General features: G+C 39.0%; 1 protein-coding gene across 1 annotated transcript in view; it reads right to left on the reverse strand.

Moving 5' to 3' along the window:
• Positions 1–17,910, reverse strand: part of LOC117540848 (microtubule cross-linking factor 1) — a 79,186-nt gene that overhangs the window by 13,423 nt on the left and 47,853 nt on the right. The window contains exons 7-11 of the mRNA XM_034207731.1: positions 16,641–16,739; positions 15,675–15,899; positions 12,795–12,965; positions 7,313–7,480; positions 496–768 (exon numbers count right to left, since the gene is read on the reverse strand). Coding sequence (XP_034063622.1) covers positions 496–768; positions 7,313–7,480; positions 12,795–12,965; positions 15,675–15,899; positions 16,641–16,739 — 936 coding nt within the window. The remainder of the gene's footprint in view (positions 1–495; positions 769–7,312; positions 7,481–12,794; positions 12,966–15,674; positions 15,900–16,640; positions 16,740–17,910) is intronic.

A 17,910-nucleotide genomic window follows, 5' to 3' on the forward strand; every position in this document is an offset into this window, starting at 1 on the left:
TATGACACACTCTGAAAACTTCCAAATGAAACCCCAAAGTTAAAGAAACCTCAGGGAGAGCAACAGAGGAGGGACAGATGTGCGATAGATGTCATAGATTACAAAGATAAGATCCTCTGTTGGGAAAATACTGAATGTACTCTTCCAATATCAGAGTGTATGATGACCTAGAAGAGCATCAGGACTGTTTTAGGCATACGATAGCTATGTGATTAACATGATGATTCAGCCTCTATGGAGATAGACATATGACAAGCATGCTCATTTCTGACGTGGAGCTAATCTGAAGTAAACATTGAATACTGCTTTCTATTCCTCCATCTTGTGACTGTGTAACTCCCTCTCTTGCATATCAGCATGTGAAGGACACTGTTCAGGAACTAGTTGCACCAAATGTGATGACTACTTCCATTCTTGAGAGGATAATAAATACATGTGTCCTGATTATTGGAGCTCAAGCCGGTGACGAGTGATATTTTTCTAAGATCCTCTCACCCTCTCCATCTTGCGGTGCAGCTCCCTCATGCTGCCGTCCCACTCCTGCCTCTCCTGGTCGTGGCGCTCCAGCAGCTCGCCCCTCTCTCGGCTCCATCTCTTCTCCCCGTGCTGCAGCTTCCAGCTGAGGTCCAGAGACGTGCTGTGGCTGTCGGCCAGCAGCCGCCGGTGCTCGTCCCGCTCCAGATTCATCTCTCTCTCGGGGTCTTCATCCGGATCCCCTTCATCTCCCTGAGCTTCTCCTCGCACCTCGCCCTCCACCTCCTCGTCCGGCTGGTAAAGAAGTCAAAAGTCAACTTTATTGTCAATCTTTCAGTTTGTGTGTACAGACAGAGAGATCAAAATACCGTTTCCCACAATCCCGAATACAAAAATACAAATATATATAAAAATATGCATATCCTATATATACACAATCAACAGACACATTTATACACAGAAGTTGGGTTAATAAGTCATTATAAAGTTATGCTATAAAAATAAGTAATGAAGCCAAAGAAAAAGTGTTGTTATGAGGAAATACCACAACAATTAACATGGTTCCAATTAAAAGGTTGATTCACCGAATTTATAACATAATTTATATTAGAATTATTGGATTATTTGGAATTGAAGAAATAGTCCTAAATAAACTGGCTGCAGTATAATGCTTTTTTATAATACAGAGTACCTAGAACAATGTTTCTGGAAGGAGTTGCTACTGCTGAGTTTTTAAATGCAATTGTTCTAAACTCCATTGTTGGCAATGAGGTTTATTTCTCAAGATCGTGGCAAATACAACTAAAACTGCCTAAATCTTGAGGTGAGTGAGAAACTATTTGTTTGAATGAATAAATGTTTTTAAAAGAAAGAAAAATAAATTGAAGATCATATACTCTATCCTCCTGAGTCCTGGACTTCGAGTCGTGGCTGAACCTGTCTCTGCGGTCCTACCAGACTCTCATCATACTAATTCCCTGATGGCTCCCACAGGATTGCTGACATCCTCGTGGATTCATCTTCTTATTGCATTTCCAAACATTTGGTCTACCTACGCTGTGAAATGTATTATCTTTTCAATTTACACACGGCATCTATTGCACGTCTGTCCGTCCTGGGAGAGGGATCCCTCCTCTGTTGCTCTCCCTGAGGTTTCTCCCATTTTTCCCTTTAAACTGTGGGTTTTCTTCGGAAGTTTTTCCTTGTACGATGTGAGGGTCTAAGGACAGAGGGTGTCGTATTGTCATACTGATATTCTGTACAAACTGTGAAGTCCACTGAGACAAATGTAACATTTGTGATATTGGGCTATATAAATAAACATTGATTGATTGATTGATTGATTGTATAAAGCATCTGTCAAATTTGCAATATGCTGAATTTCCATTCTTTACTTTGCAATTGTCGTGAAAAAAGTTATTAAATAAAATGCTGATGTTATAGTTTTTTCAGAGCTGTAAAGTCCTATCTTAAAATATTGAATCGATGTGCAATTTACAACACATCTGTTTCTCAAACTTGACTTTCTGGTACCTGAAGCAACACACCAAATGGGCTTTTTTAAGGTCTTGTTATGTCTTCCAATACATTATAAAAACTAAGTTAGTTCTATTCACAAAGAAGCAATGAGATTAGGAGAAGGCATCACAAAGCACCAGGAGTTGTTCTGTAGTCGACAGAAACACAGAGTTAAAACTTGAGTCAGGTCTCCCCTCCCAAATGTATTCTTCACACCGGTCTCTGGAGGAAGGACATGAACCGAGGATTCAGATGAACTGCAGACATCTTCAAAGCTGCAGAGCGTCGGAGGAAAGCCACTCTGGAAGAACCGGGCTTTGTAATCTTCAGACGGCTTTAACGTTTTACTCAGACACTCAAATCCAGCACCAGGCACTTTTTACGCTGCTATGGACAATTTTGCACTAATGTACATTCTCAAATATTGAAGTCACTGTTATTTTGTATATTGATTGTTGTGCTTTTATCTTAATGTGTGCATATGAGTAAATGTGTCTGTTGATTGTGTATATATGGGATATACATATTTTATACATATTTTTATTTAAATTTATATTTGGGATTGTGGGAAACGGTATTTCGATCTCTCTGTCTGTACACACAAACTGAAAAATTGACAATAAAGTTGACTTTTATACATTGTTTGGTTGGGTTCAATTAAATTGTGCAATCTAGTGAAATGACAAAAAAGCTAAATAATAAACTTTAAATATTTTGAGGATAAAAGTGCCGCATTTTAATGAATAAGAAATCTTTTGATGGAGTCTGATGTTATATTTTAATTTGAAGATGTACAGTAACAAGTCGAGGAGCAAGCTGACTTCAAACAGCAGCTAAAATTACCCTCGTTCACAAATGCTCTTCTTGCATACTTTCATATCGGGTTGAAAACGTGTATGATTACATACTGGAGAAGATAACTAGTACAGTAATGGCTGCTAATTTAAAAACCAAGATGTAAGACATTATAAATATAGTAAATATATAGACCGTTTTTTAGGATGCTTTAAATGATGCCAAACCAGACTATCAGACATGAGCCAGCCTGTTATTAATACCTCAAAAATACCCTTATTCCAAAATATAAACACACAGGTGAAGATAATTTCAAATTCTGCTCCGCTCTGCTGGGCTGTGTAATAATCCTGAGTAGAAGTTTGGGGGCATGTTTCTGAAGTCTTAATCAGTACGAAGCACCGTGGAGGGAGAGAAGAGCTCAACATGGCGCTATCAGAGGAGAGTAAATTAGTTCTCGTTGAAGCCCTCAGCGACCTCTGCTCTGTGGGAGGATATGAACCATGTAAAAGCTTTTCAGATTAAGAGCATGGGAGTTCAAAAGATAATCTTCTTTCTATAAATCAACCTGATCTTAATTGGTTCCCAAAACTGCAGTTACTTTTTATATATCGGGAGGAAAGTTTCAAAATCCTCTAATGCGAGAAACTAAATATTGAATATCCTCAAATTGATTGTGTGCTGTCCTTTTTCCCCCACAGTGATCTGTTGATCCGGATCGTGCTCTGCCCTTTAAAAGGGAAAGAATATCTCAAGTCAAAATCTGACGAAGCAGACATTGAGGCTCCAAAACATAATCGACTTCATTTCCTTCTTCGCCACACTGCTCTACCTTTCCTTTAAAGCAGTGGTTCTCAAAGTGGGGGGCGCAGAGGCATGACAGGGGGGCGCGAGAGACCAGGAGGAAGAATGGTTATTTAAAAAAAAAAAAAAAATCATATTTTGAAAAATTATTGATTCGAAAATAATATGATGCAGTACAGTACTATTACCTCTGGGTCTCTGTGTTTCATTAAAGCTCGGCTCTGTGTGTGTGTGTGTGTGTGTGTGTGTGTGTGTGTGTGTGTGTGTGTGTGTGTGTGTGTGTGTGTGTGTGTGTGTGTGTGTGTGTGTGTGTGTGTGTATGTGGAACGAGCCATTGTGTGTGAGCGCGAGAGAGCGCACCGGTACCGGAGATCGTTGTTGTTAGCTTCTGGTGCTAGGGAGCTACGCTAACGGAGAGTCCTCTCCTGCCAGACTGAGATGCTCAGTGAGCTAAAGGACTCTCTCAGTGTTATCTCAGTGGGTCTCAAACGTTTTGGTCACCATTAATGTAAACTATTATTTCCGAGGCACACATTTATATGATCATTATAGTTATAAAAAAATAAGAGAATAAATTAAAAACAGGTATGAAATACTATATGACATTAAAAAAAGAATAAAGTGGGTGATTTGTAAAATATCCATAAAGAAATAGTAAATCTGTTTACAGTTCAGTTTCAAATGGGTGTTGAGAGATGTATCCATAGATCTCTTCATGTTGCTCTCAAAGTGCACCAGATTGATGCATTTAACTTCAATATTTAAAAATCTTCCCGGGGGAGCTTGCCCCCGGACCCCCCTAGGTTAGGTCCACACACCACCTATAAAAATAGCACTTGACCCCTGCTTACACCTATATGCCGTGAGCTGATTATCGTGCCTTCATTGTAACAGTCGCGGGTACACTGTGTGTATGCGTGGGGAGTGTTGCAGTAGAACATTCCACTGTAGCGCCCGAGGCCCGGTACATTAATGGGAAACCCTAAATGTTTGAGCACCCTCTATGAAACGTCAAGCTACCCCACAGCATCCCCACAATAAATCTCTGGCGCCGCCACTGAGCCTGACTATTTGTGTTGGGGGGGCCCAACTTTTTTTTTTCTCCAAAGGGGGGGCCTGACAGAAAAAGTTTGAGAACCACTGCTTTAAAGGTCACCTATTATGCAAAATCCACTTGTTCCTGTCTCTTCTACATCAACATGTGTCCCCTCTGTGGAAAGAGACTCTGAAAGTTTCAGGAACAAAGATTCTCTCTCTTTTTGATCCATTTCTACAAAAACCTGTCTGAAAATGAGCTGATCAGGTTATGGCCACTTTATGATGTCATAACGATGTTTTGGCTTGTGTAACCATTAGCCAATCACCAACCAAGGTAACCCCCCCCCCCCCACCTTATCACCTGAATCTCCTCCTAGAGCACCATTGTGTTCTTTGTAACCAAATCTCTCTCAGAGGGGCGTGGGGAGGGGCTCCTTGTTTTCATCTAAAGTAACAGACAGAGAATCAGCACTTTGGAAACAGGGCTGAAACAGAGGGGATTATGGGTAATGCTACAATGATCTGTTTAGTGTTTGGAACCAAACACTTCAGAGACATGTTTTGTATATATCTGAGACCTATAATATATTGATGAAAAACAGTATAATAGGGGACCTTTAAACGAACTTCCACTTCTCACTGCAGACCTAGTATTGACATTTTTATTTACTATTAAATTAAAACACAATGCAAATAAAATGTGCCAGGTGAAATTATGGTAACAGTAAACTGAGTGTGAAAATCAGGGCTGCACGATATGGGAAAAATAACTCCATTATATTGACTAATATTGCAATTGCGATATGTCTCATGATATTGGATGGATAGATAATTCTTGCCTCATTAATCTCATGATTTAAAAAATACATTTTGAAATCGTGGGGTGATTTTTTTCCTGATCCATTTATGTCAGAAAATGAGCTGATCAGATTTTGGCCGCTTTGTGATGTCACACTGTTCACAATTAGCCAATAACCACCCACTTTATCACCTGAATCTCCTCCTATAGCATGTGTATTTTTAAACCAATCATCTCTCAGAGGGGCGTGGCCAGCAGCAGCTCATTAGCATTTAAAGCTACAGACACAGAATCAGCACTTTTGAAACAGAGGGGATTATGGGATGCTACAATAATCTGTTTGGTGTTTGGAGCCAAACACATCCGAGACATGTTTTGTATATATCTGAGACCTATAATATATTGTTGAAAAAGAGTATAATAGTGGACCTTTAAGTAAGTCTCTGTTGAAGTCTGTTTCTTTAACTTCCTGCGAGCTGCACTCTCCTTAACGCCACTCAATAGGAAGCTATTTTTAAGGTGTTGAGAACTACATTAATGTTATCCAAGCTATGTCAACAATTTGAGCAAATATCAACTAAAGTTTGTTTGCAATCTCGAAGCCATTTACTGTAATCGCAAATCAAAATATTTGTAATAGTGACACAGAACTCATATCATATTTCATGTACTCCTATCAAGTTCAGATGAAGATACTCTGCTCCTAATCTACAAATACAAACTCCCATAACGAGTGCTTATAAAAAGGTAACAGCTGTTCTGAGTTCACAAAGGGATGATTAGAGGAACGTCGAACCGTGCTGAATGATTGAGCAGGTGATTCATCATTGTGTGGTCTCATTCAGAGCAGCCCCTTCCTTTTTTAATTGCATTTTCAAGGGGTGATTATGAATTGGATTCTGTCCATTTGTTTGTTACTGGTGATCAAGCTCGGGGAATAACGGATTACATGTAACGGGATTACGTCATCAGGATACAGGTTGTATTCCCTTACAGCAGCAAAACAGAGGACTTTCTTTATCCATATGCAGTACTCAAACACAAACTAATGCAGTATGTAGTAAACAAGAGCATATTGTGTCTTTTGCTAAATAGATTGTATTTCTTCTGTGTAAGCTGTTAAGTTCTGTAGGCAGTGGCCGGTACCGAAGTGGCCCGGACGAGAGTCCCGGGCTGATTTTTAGTCCCAGTCCGCCCCTTTCTGTATAGGACCCAACTTATATCATTGTTGCTACATCTTATTTGATATTTATTTTGTATTTATTGCATTCGATCTTGATATTGAGGTTGATCAAAATGAACAGAAAGGTTAATTACTTCTATATTGTGATACTTTCAAAACTAGGTTACTGATCACATGCTATCATAGGTAACTAAGAACAGATTACATTTTTAAGGTAACCCTCCCAACCCTTCTAGTGATTATTATTATTAAGAATAACTTCACTGCAATAAACCATATTTAATTTAGTCTTAATTTACATTATTTAATTTCATATTCTGTTCTTGTACATATCCCATATTCTATTGACATGTATATACTTTTTGCACTACTTCTTATTTTGTATTTTATTATATATGTTGCATTGTTGGAGGAGCTCAGGTCAGAAGAATTGCATTGCCATTTCTACACTGTAGCTTATATGACAATAACACCTTTGAATTTGAATATCATTGCTGCACTTTAAAACTACAGCCCAGAGAGAAGGCTTAAAAACAAATACATATTCCTTTGTTTCATCTCCTTACCACCTTGCCCTGGGTTGGATTTCCTCCCTGGAGAACATGTTTACTGTCACCTGGCAGCCTAATGAATGCCCCGTTAGTCTCTACAGCAGATTGTGTCCTGTCCCTTTAAGGAGGACGCTGAGTCGCCATCTGTACCTGTCCGCAGCGGCTCTTCACCTCGGCCCACTTGACCTCCCAGGCGGCCTTGTCGTTGGCGTAGGTCGTCTGCAGCTGGCAGCGCCGCGCCTCCTCCTCCGTCAGCTCCGCCCTCACGTCCTCCAGCAGCGTGCGCACCGCCTGCAGCACCTGCCGGTTCTCCCCGAACTGCAGAGAGGAGAGAACAATCATTTCAGAATCAAGGCAAGGCAAGTTTGCTTATATAGCACTTTTCAACACAAGGCAATTCAAAGTGCTTTACAAAAATGAAGACATTAAGAGCATAAAACACATTAGAAACATTAAAAAGCAAAGATAATAAAACATGAATAACACAGGTACATGAATAACAGTTACAGTGCCGTGTAAGATGTGAATAGTTCAATTAAAAGTAGCGGCAAAAAGAAAGTCTTCAGCCTGGATTTAAAGTAGTCAGAGTTGCAGCGGACCTGCATGTTTCTGGTTTGTTCCAGATATTTGACAATACCCCTAACCGAATTCTCACATTCCTCTACCCCTAGTCTCCCCGTGAAATTATAGTTCCTTTGACCGTTTTTTAACCTTTTTATATTCCTTTCATCCTTCTCTTTCAATCCTTTTAGCATCTCCAGACAACACATTTTCCCCTGTGTTACTTTTATCCAAACCTTTAAACCACTTTTATTTTCAATTCCCAGAATTAGGATATTTAAACCTGTTTACAGAATCCCTTCCTTCCACAACGGCTCTACAACCACCACGACCCCTGGCAGACAATACACACAATACAGACTGTGAGATCATGTGCAATACACCTGTAACGTGCACTATAGACCGGCAGTGGCTCAGTCAGTAGGGACTGGTAGCCGTAGGGTCGCTGGTTCAAGTCCCTGACCAGACCTAACAATGGAGTGTGGACTGCTACTTGGAGAGGTCCCAGTTCACCTCCTGCCCTGCCGTGGTGCCCTTGAGCAAGGCACCGGACATCCCCTTTCCCCCCCCACTCTCATTGCTCCCCGGGCGCTGTACAATAGCTGCCCACTGCTCCTAGTACTAGACTCCTGGTACTAGGGTGGGTTAAAAGCAGAGAACACATTTCACTGTGTGCTCTGCATGTGTGACCATTAAAGAGGGGTTCATCCCTCCCATTCTATCCTTTTGGTGATTCTACGGTGCAATAACCATACTAATTTCTACGTTCAAAACATCATTTTTATAGTATCTCATGTTCAATTACCTATTTAAATGCTTATACACATTTTTTTTCCTTCCATGGATGAGTACGTATTTGTCTTTATTTTTATATAATTTTCAATGTGTGCATCTCTATATTTAACATGTTAGCCACTTTAGCTTGCCTTTTATCTGCTATGTCACTTTTGTTGTTACGCTTTAAGTTTCCCCGCTGCAGGACTAATAAAGGAATTCTGATTCTGATAAGTCGTCCCACAGAGCAGAAATGTACATGGTTACAGCAAAGAATAAAGATAAAAGGTATACACAAAATTAAAAGTTATAACAATTTACAAAGTACACATTCAGATAGGAACGCAGCAGCAGCATTATTTATGGAGTAAATGAAGTGTAACATACTGAAGTGTGGTAGAAGCTAAATAACAGAGGTAGAATTATACACTGAACAAAAATATAAACGCAACACTTTTGTTTTTGCTCCCATTTTTCATGAGATGAACTCAAAGATCTAAAACATTTTCTATAAACAGTGACACACAATAACCATTTCTCTCAAATATTGTTCACAAATCTGAAAAGATCTGTGATAGTGAGCACTTCTCCTTTGCCGAGATAATCCATCCCACCTCACAGGTGTGGCATATCAAGATGCTGATTAGACAGGTGGTGGGGTTATGGTATGGGCAGGCGTATGTTATGGACGACTCGATTCACAACATTACCCTAACCCTACCTCTACCCCTCACACCAGATACTGACTGGTTTTCGGACCCCCCCAATAAAGCAAAAATGCACGTTTCAGAGTGGCCTTTTATTGTGGCCAGCCTAAGGCACACCTGTGCAATAATCATGCTGTCTAATCAGCATCTTGATATGCCACACCTGTGAGGTGGGATGGATTATCTCGGCAAAGGAGAAGTGCTCACTATCACAGATCTTTTCAGATTTGTGAACAATATTTGAGAGAAATGGTTATTTTGTGTATATAGAAAATGTTTTAGATCTTTGAGTTCATCTCATGAAAAATGGGAGCAAAAACAAAAGTGTTGCGTTTATATTTTTGTTCAGTGTACATTGCACAGAGTTACTCACAGATTCCTGTTAAAATAGCCAAACTAAGAAGGCAGCCAGCAATAATAATAATTTGAACTAAGTACACATAAGTGTTATTGCTCAACAATGGTGTCGCATTTTTTGTTTTTTAATACTTTTTATTTAGCAGAGGTTAATCCAGGCGTGAGTGAGCTCAGCAGGTTCTGTCTTTATCTTGAAGCTTCCTATCTGTGTCCTTTGTTTCTCTCTCAGAGCACTTGGGGATGAACCTGTGTTGTAAGTGCTTTTAAATCAAATTGTGCTCTCCATCCTGTTTCCCATCTACAGTATGTCGTCCCCTTTTTCTTTCCTTACCCTTGTCCTTTCCAATCTACCCTTCCTTGTCTCCTGCCAATGAACGGATGTAAATAATGGTTGGACAATTATATTCGATATTGCCGATTGTCTGACTATGCGGTAGAGGTTTTTTTGTTTGTTGCTGTTGCCAATTTAATGTTCTGTCTCCGTAAAACAAATATATTTCCATCTAACTAAGGGTTCATTTTGAAAAAAACAGAGTAAGGGATTGTTGGAATAACAGAAAGACAATCAAATATTGTTTGAAAGATGAGTTGACAAGGCAATAAAGCTTTTCTCAATAAGTTGAAGAAACTTGAATCCTGAGGTCGAAGATATCCGGTTGTCTTGTTTGATAAAATATGTCCTATTATTTTCTTTTGTGAAGGACTTTAGGCTTCATGTTTGTATAAAATATGCTATATAAATACATAAATAAAGTTGTGTTGAGTTATATCTCTGTGAGGACCTACCTAACTTACATTTAGCTAAGAAAATAATATGTTATTGCAGCAGACAAACACATTTTTTAATGAAAATCAAACAATCTTTAATAAGGAAACCATAGATCATAAGGTCGCCCTGAAAAGATAAAGGATAAGAACAGTCGAAATGTTTCTTTCTTGCATCAAAATTCACGTGTTTTTAAAACCAGGCTTTATTTTTCACTTCTCTCCCATGGCAGCCAGCTTTTTCAAGTCATTAATGTGAGTATATTCACGATAATCCAAATAATGGAAGTGTTTTTTAGGACAATCTGAAACAAAATCCTCTATCATGCAATCCCTATTGGTAAACACCTCATCTCATCGACAGTATTTACACACACTTTAGCACTTCATCAGTATACTCTTCAGCACCAGAATACATCCAGACACACAGATGCCTAAATCACGTGCATCTCCTCACTGAAATCTTTCAATGACCTCTCTCCGGCTTAACATACTCTATCTCACTCTGCCTGCAGGAATTATGCTCCGCTCCGCTGTAGTAGCCTCGTGTTCAAATGCTTACTAAGCAACTAAGTCTGCATTTCTGCTCTCATGCATTAAGCTTATAATATTGTCTACTGTGCACGCTTGTTAAAACTGAACTCACAGAGAACAGAAACAATGTTATATCACTGTGCAAACAGCTCTTCTGATGTCGTGCAAAATCAAAACACAGGGAGAAAGTAGAGCACTTGCAAAACTGCTTAATAATGCATCCGACCCAAAATGCCTACTGTACTTTCTGTAGTTCTATAGAGTGGATAAGTGATCCACAGACACACTGAAAGCAGATCTCAACACACACGATGTTTGGGTGAAAACATTCGGCGTCCTGAGGAACAGCACTCCTTTTGTCTCCTTTGCATGTCACTGAGCGTCCATATTTTTGTGTAAACAATAAGCATAAAAACTGGGTGTACTCGAAAATAATTGCTGCCTCTAACCAGTTATCTAGGCCAGAACTCTCATCTGCATACCCTACCAACCAGCTCTAATGATCGGCTGCCAAACATTCATCTGAACACAATGAACGAGAGGAACAATCAAAGGTCCAAACTCGCCCAAAACATACATTTATTCAAGATGGAGGGTTTGATTTAAAGAAGTGTATTTATAAAGCACATTTCAACATGAGGCACTTCGAAGTACTTTACAGCTTTCAAATAAAACTGCCATAAAATTACTTATAATTGAATTATAATTTTAATTAATCAGAAATCTTTTTTTATGGCATCGGATGTTTTTGTGATTCGAAGATTTATTGTAGGCCTAAGCTACGAGTAACATATTAAAACAAATGGTAGAATCATATTCATTCCTAATTCATCAGGTAAAAACAATGGACTAACTCAAAATATTTAAATAATGATGTGTCCAATGTAGGTTAAAAAGTCATTTAACTGCACTTATTCCTAATTTTGTTTTTTTAAACGTATTCTTTATTAGTTATTTTCTCACATTCTCCTTTACATCCATTAGTACTCCAATTTAGATGAACAGTTTCTTTAACAAGGAGTCACAACATGTTTATCATGCAAAATGAACTCTTTGATGTCTTTTATACATAAATATGTGTCCCCGGTGTGTCGGACGCAGCGTCAGAAAATAAAAATCTCTCTTTTCCTCCGTACCCAAATCTCTAAAAACAGGGGCTACAACGGAGCTGATCCAGATTTGCGGCCGATATGACGTAATAATATAAGCAGCGGACCCACGGCCCTATCAGAAACGTTGCTATCAGAAACAATGTCCGACTGTTTTGGACGTAATATGGTCAGTGTTTACATTAGCATCGCTAACACTCAGAGCTAACCTGTACTGGAGAGCATGTGTGTGAAGAAGCAGGAAATAAAAAGGAACTCGCCTTGTGGTATAACCGGCAAGAGAGAAAGCCTTTGAGCTCCATACTGTTTCAGAAATAATCCATGATCTAATAATCCTTGCGTTTCATCACCGCAGCATTTTAGACAGTGTCTGCCAGGTCCCGCATGAGCCAGCATAAGCTCCGCCCCCTCTTATTTTATTTTATTTAGCCTTTATTTATACAGGTGAAAATCTCATTGAGACCAGTTTATACCCAGAATCAGCACTTTTGAAACAGGAAGTGAAATGGAGGGATATGAGGCTAGAATGGGTGGTCTGTTTGGTATTTTGACCAAAACACTTCATACGTTCATAGACATTTTTTTATATATCTGAGACCTATGCTATTGCCTAAAAATAGTATGATAGGTGCACTTTAAGGTCTCAAATCCTAAAGATTAAACATGAGAATATGAAAAATCAAATCAATAATAACACTGAGAACGTAAATAACACAGGTATAAAAAAAATGAAATAAAAGATGGGTTATATATAAGGTCATCCTCCATTTACAATGATACAGTCCAATATACTTAGGAAAAATATCCATATACCAGAACATTTACCTGTCTCTGGTGCGGCAGGTGTCGGTCAGGTGACGTCTGCGAGAGGACGGGTCCCGGGTCGGACAGGTCCTCTGGAGTTTGTTGTAAACACAGCCTGTCGTCTCGCTCCTCCCCCCCCTCCGCCTGCTCCAGCATCACCCCCAGCTCTGGGATGCCCTCCAACTTCTCAAACTGGAACAGATGACATGAAAAGCCTGCATTTTAATTCATGCGCTCATTTCTTTTTTGTACCAACACATTCAGGCTCACTGTCGCTGAGCTTTTCCCAGCATGCAATGGGAGAGAGGCAGAGAAACACCACAGGATTAATACACACATCCTGTCACATTCATACCATTATAAAGTCACACAGGTAAATAGTTTGGGTTTTATTTTGAATAAATGACACTGCTGCTAAATTTCAACAGTACATTTTTTTAGTTATAGTAATTTTCTTCACTTTTATATAAATATATGTTTTTCATTTTCAAGTACACCAAGAGTAATACTTTTCATTTCATGTTTGACATTTTAAGCGTATCTTTAATTTGCAGTAGTTTAAGTGTGAATGTTATCTAATAGTTGGATTTGTACCTTAATTATGTTTTGTATAAAGAACTTCATGCATAAAAGATGAACCGCTCTCATTAGAACAATCTTTATAGAAAAGGTTAAACACATGAAAGTGAAGCTTTTTCCCTTTTCTATGTGTCTTTTTATCATTTCAAGGATAATCACATCCAATCCACTTTATTTCTATAGCACATATTAAAACAGAGGGTTTACCAAAGTGCTTCACAGCAAACATAACATTATAATAAAATATAATATTACAATAATAGATAAAAGGCACACATAAGAATTAATACAAGGTACACAAAGGCTATGGACAGACAATAAAAGCATAACAATCGATAAAACAGCTCAAACTGACTCGAAAGCGAGGGAAAAGAGGTGGGACTTAAATGTTTGGAGGGTGGGTGACAATTTGACATGGGTCGTTCCAGAGCCTGGGGGCTACCGCTGAGAAGGCTCGGTCTCCCCTGGTCTTTTTCTTGGTTTTAGGGACTACCAGCAGCAGCTGATCAGCCGACCTCAAAGCCCTTGAGGGGGTGTACACCTTTAGGAGATGTACTGAGGGGCCAGCCCATTAAGCGATTCAAAAACAAACAATAACATTTTTAAATGAACACTAAAATGGACAGGAAGCCAGTGGAGGGAAGCCAGAATTGGGGTGATGTGCTCATGCTTGCGCATGGTGGTAACGCAAAAACTCTGCAAAAGTCAAGTCAAGTATAAAGATTTGCACCCTTACAGACGTATCAGGAACCAGGCTTAAAGGCCCTATTTAGCCTTTTTGGGGTTATTGTCTTTCCTGTAGTGTGTTATATAGGTTTGTGTGCAAGTAAATGGTCTCCAAAGGCTAAAATCCCAAAGTCCCCTCCAAAGGGACAAATATGAACCTGAAAATGAGCAGAATATGTCCTCTTTAAAGTCTGTAAGTTGATAAGAAAGGGCACTGAAACCAGGTCTTTCTTTCTCATTTTCACCTAGGTTTTAAAACTGGGAAACATCATTTTATTTGACTGTTTCTAAAAAGGAGCATTGTGAAGCCCTTTGAAACTGTAACGGTGATTAAGTGCTTTAACAATAAACCTGAATTGAGAAATATTCTGTAAGGATTCAAGGTCAAGTTAAGGGCGGGAGGTAAACATCCTGAAGTTGACGTCTCACTGCTGCACCGTCTGCAGGTGCAAATAAGGTTTCAACATAAGACGCTTCATGAATAAATAATGAATAGTCAGGACATAATCAGAATTTGGATTCATACGTACACAAGTACATACAAAATGCCCGATCCAGGACATAAATGCAATATTTCACAAAGCAAAGATATATTTATCTTTATGACACAAAATGACTGTTTTTGATACACAGGAGGAACCGGGTGTATCTCAGTCAATAGATAAATCAGTAAAAAAAGACCTCACCATGCTGCTCAAATGCTCTCTGCTCTCTGGGGAAGAGCAATGCTTAACATGTCCAGGAAAAAAGAAAACCACTGAAACATGAATCCCATAAATTAGGAGTTTAATCAGCCGGAAGCACAAGAAGGTAACAAGAAAAGGTGAAGCATCGACCGCTGAATCAACAAGACGAAACAACAAATGGAGATGCTCAATCAGCCGGGCAATTAACAAGACCTTCAATCAGGACTGAACTTAACTCAGGACGACTCGCTTCTCTGGGACATCTCATTCCTGTTGATCAACTCAAACGCTTCCTGATATTCTTTATTGCTTTGTGAATTAAAGGTGGGGTAGGTACGTTTGAGAAACCGGCTCGAGATACACTTTTTGTTATATTCCATGGAATGCTCTTAACATCCCGATAGCAATGAATATCTTAAATGCTTTGACAAAAAATCCATAAAAACATGTCATCTGTGGAAGCCGTAGCTCTGTAAAAAGCACGACCAATCATCTGAGCCGGCCCGGCTAAATAACTGGATGGCCTACCTGCCTGTCAGCCTTCCATCTGTGCACAAACTTATCTCGTGCCCTCATTGGTCATGTGCGTGTTTATGTGTGTTGGAGGAGGGGCTCTGTAAGGAAGTGGCAGATTTGTTCCGGCTGTGTATTTTCAAATTCTTGCGCACTCGAGCTGGTTTCTCCAAAATTACCTACCCCACCTTTAAGTAATCAAATGTATCGTGTAATGTGTTTTGCAATTTACGGATAATTAATCACCCAGCTTTGGCCTTATGTCGGCTTCATACAGTTGATCAAATAAAAACAAAAATACCTTAAAAAATCTGCAGCATGGTGATGATGAAACATGCAGGGAAACACAATAAACGTAGAAAATAACAAGTGCCTTCAAACGTATAAACCCTCTCACCTCCTGACGTGTGGTCTCCTCCTCGCCCATGTCCTTGCGCCCGAGCCTCCAGCTGGTGAGGATGCTGCGGAGCTTCACGTAGAAGATGATGGTGTTGCGTCTGAAGAGCCGGACCTCCTGCTGCAGCACGGCTCGCTCCTGAGGCCACGGCACGTCGTGAGTCTGCAGGCCGTGAAGCTCCAGAGCCCCGCGCTGCGCCTCCAGACGCAGAGCATCGTCCTCCGGCTGCACGAGGGTAAAGGGAAGATATTTGAATCATGTTGTCAGCTAAAGTGATTTTGTAAAATACTTTCTGAAGCTAAGTAAGTGACACTTAAGACATCTATTATTTTATTATATCATTTTGGACATGCAACTTCACCAATGATTCAGTAGGTCTTTTTGTTTTGAGAGACTTAAAACATGTATATTGAAATAATAAAAATATATTTCATCTTAATCTGTTTGGACAAAAAAGGTCAGACAATTGTAGAAAATGCTTAATTTGGGATATTAGACTTTATGTCCAACAAATCATATAAAACTCAAAGATATTCTGCCAGAATAACAAGGAATTAATGTACATTTTAAAAGTAAGATTTGGAGAATTTGGGGCATTTTTGCCAAAAGAAATTGCTAATCTACAAACTGTTTGGGTTTTAATTGTTACCGTCTGATTTTGTGAGCTTATTGAAAGTTTAGTAATTTAAAACAAAGACCCTTGTTTCTAGATGCAGATGCTACTTCTTTTTCCATTAAAAAAATGATTACTCATCATTTTTTTATTTCTTATACAAGTAAGCGCAAAATCAATCTCTCATAGAAAATGCAAGTATGGATATTAAAGTAAAACCTTGTTTCCTCTCGAGTGGTGGCACTTAATTAAAATCATGTTGAAACTCCAGCACAGACAGCAGAATAAGTGAAGTGTGATACAGTTCTTCATGCTCTCATGTCCATGCAGTGTGACAGACGGCAGAGTAGTACCTGAGGCAGAGCAGCGACGGCCTCTCGATCCTCCGGCCCTCTCAGTCTGCGCTCAGGATCCAGACGAAACGTGAGGTCAGAGGCAGGCGCGTCCCGGAGCTGAACCACAACAACACAGTCACTTTACCAACAACCTCGATTAATAACAGCACATATTGATGTCTCACTATCGTTCTGATTGCCTCTATTTAAAGCTTTACTTGATTAAACAATCGCAAGGGTTTTAGTTTTCTAAAATATCATCTAATATCTAATATATCATATTCCAATTACTTGTATATAGACTATTCTTGCACTATTTCTATTATATTTTATTTGCACTATTTTATCTGTTTTATTGTGGTGCACTGTTGGAGGAGCCTGTGACCTAAGATTGTCTTTGTCATAACTACACTGTAGCTATGTACACATGACAATAAAAGCCTTGAATCTTGAAATCTTGAATCTTGTATGGCTCACTGATCAGGACAAAAAAAAAGGTGATTTGGACACATTGAAAAAAACCCATACCTTCCTTCTTCAATCATTTAATGCTGACATTTTAATCTGGAATACATAATTATTCTTCTAGCAACTTAAAAGCTTTAGTATAGATTCTCAAAAATATATTCAGACTTCAGAAGATGGATAGGGCTTTCTCATCTTTCCACTAAGATATGAAGCTGGAACCGGCTGCTGGTTAATGTAGCTTAGCATTACGTCTGGAAACAGGACGACACAGCTAGCTTGCTCTGTCCAGAGGTTTAAAATAATTGTCTACCAGCACTGTTAAAAACTGAAATATGAAAACTATTTTGCAAAGAAATAGTCTGGCACATTAACACCCCCGCAAATGTTATTTTGTTGCTTTCCTATGTGTACAAAATAAACAAACAAGACATAATGTTTTAATTGGTGCTTTAGCCAGGCTAGCTGTTCCCTGTTTCTGTCCTTATGCTAAGCTAAGCTAACCAACTGCTGACTGTAACTTCATATATTAGAGAGTAGCATTTCGTATCATCGATGGTTAAAGGTCAGAAAGCGAATAGGTGTATTCAACATAAGTATTTCTATCACATTGGTGTTTTTTTTTCTTTTCAAAACTTAAATTAGGCATGATTACACAGTTACTAATAGCTCTAATGGGCAAAATGAAAATGTATAAATTCAATAAATAGGACAATAAATGTACTCTATTTGAACTGAAACACACATCACGTTTCTATCACCAAATGACTATGTTTTGAAAGTGTTACGAGTCCTCTTTTTTTCATTTAATGCACTTCACAAA

The sequence above is a fragment of the Gymnodraco acuticeps genome, unplaced genomic scaffold (assembly GCF_902827175.1).
Source record: "Gymnodraco acuticeps unplaced genomic scaffold, fGymAcu1.1, whole genome shotgun sequence".
NCBI lineage: Eukaryota > Metazoa > Chordata > Actinopteri > Perciformes > Bathydraconidae > Gymnodraco > Gymnodraco acuticeps.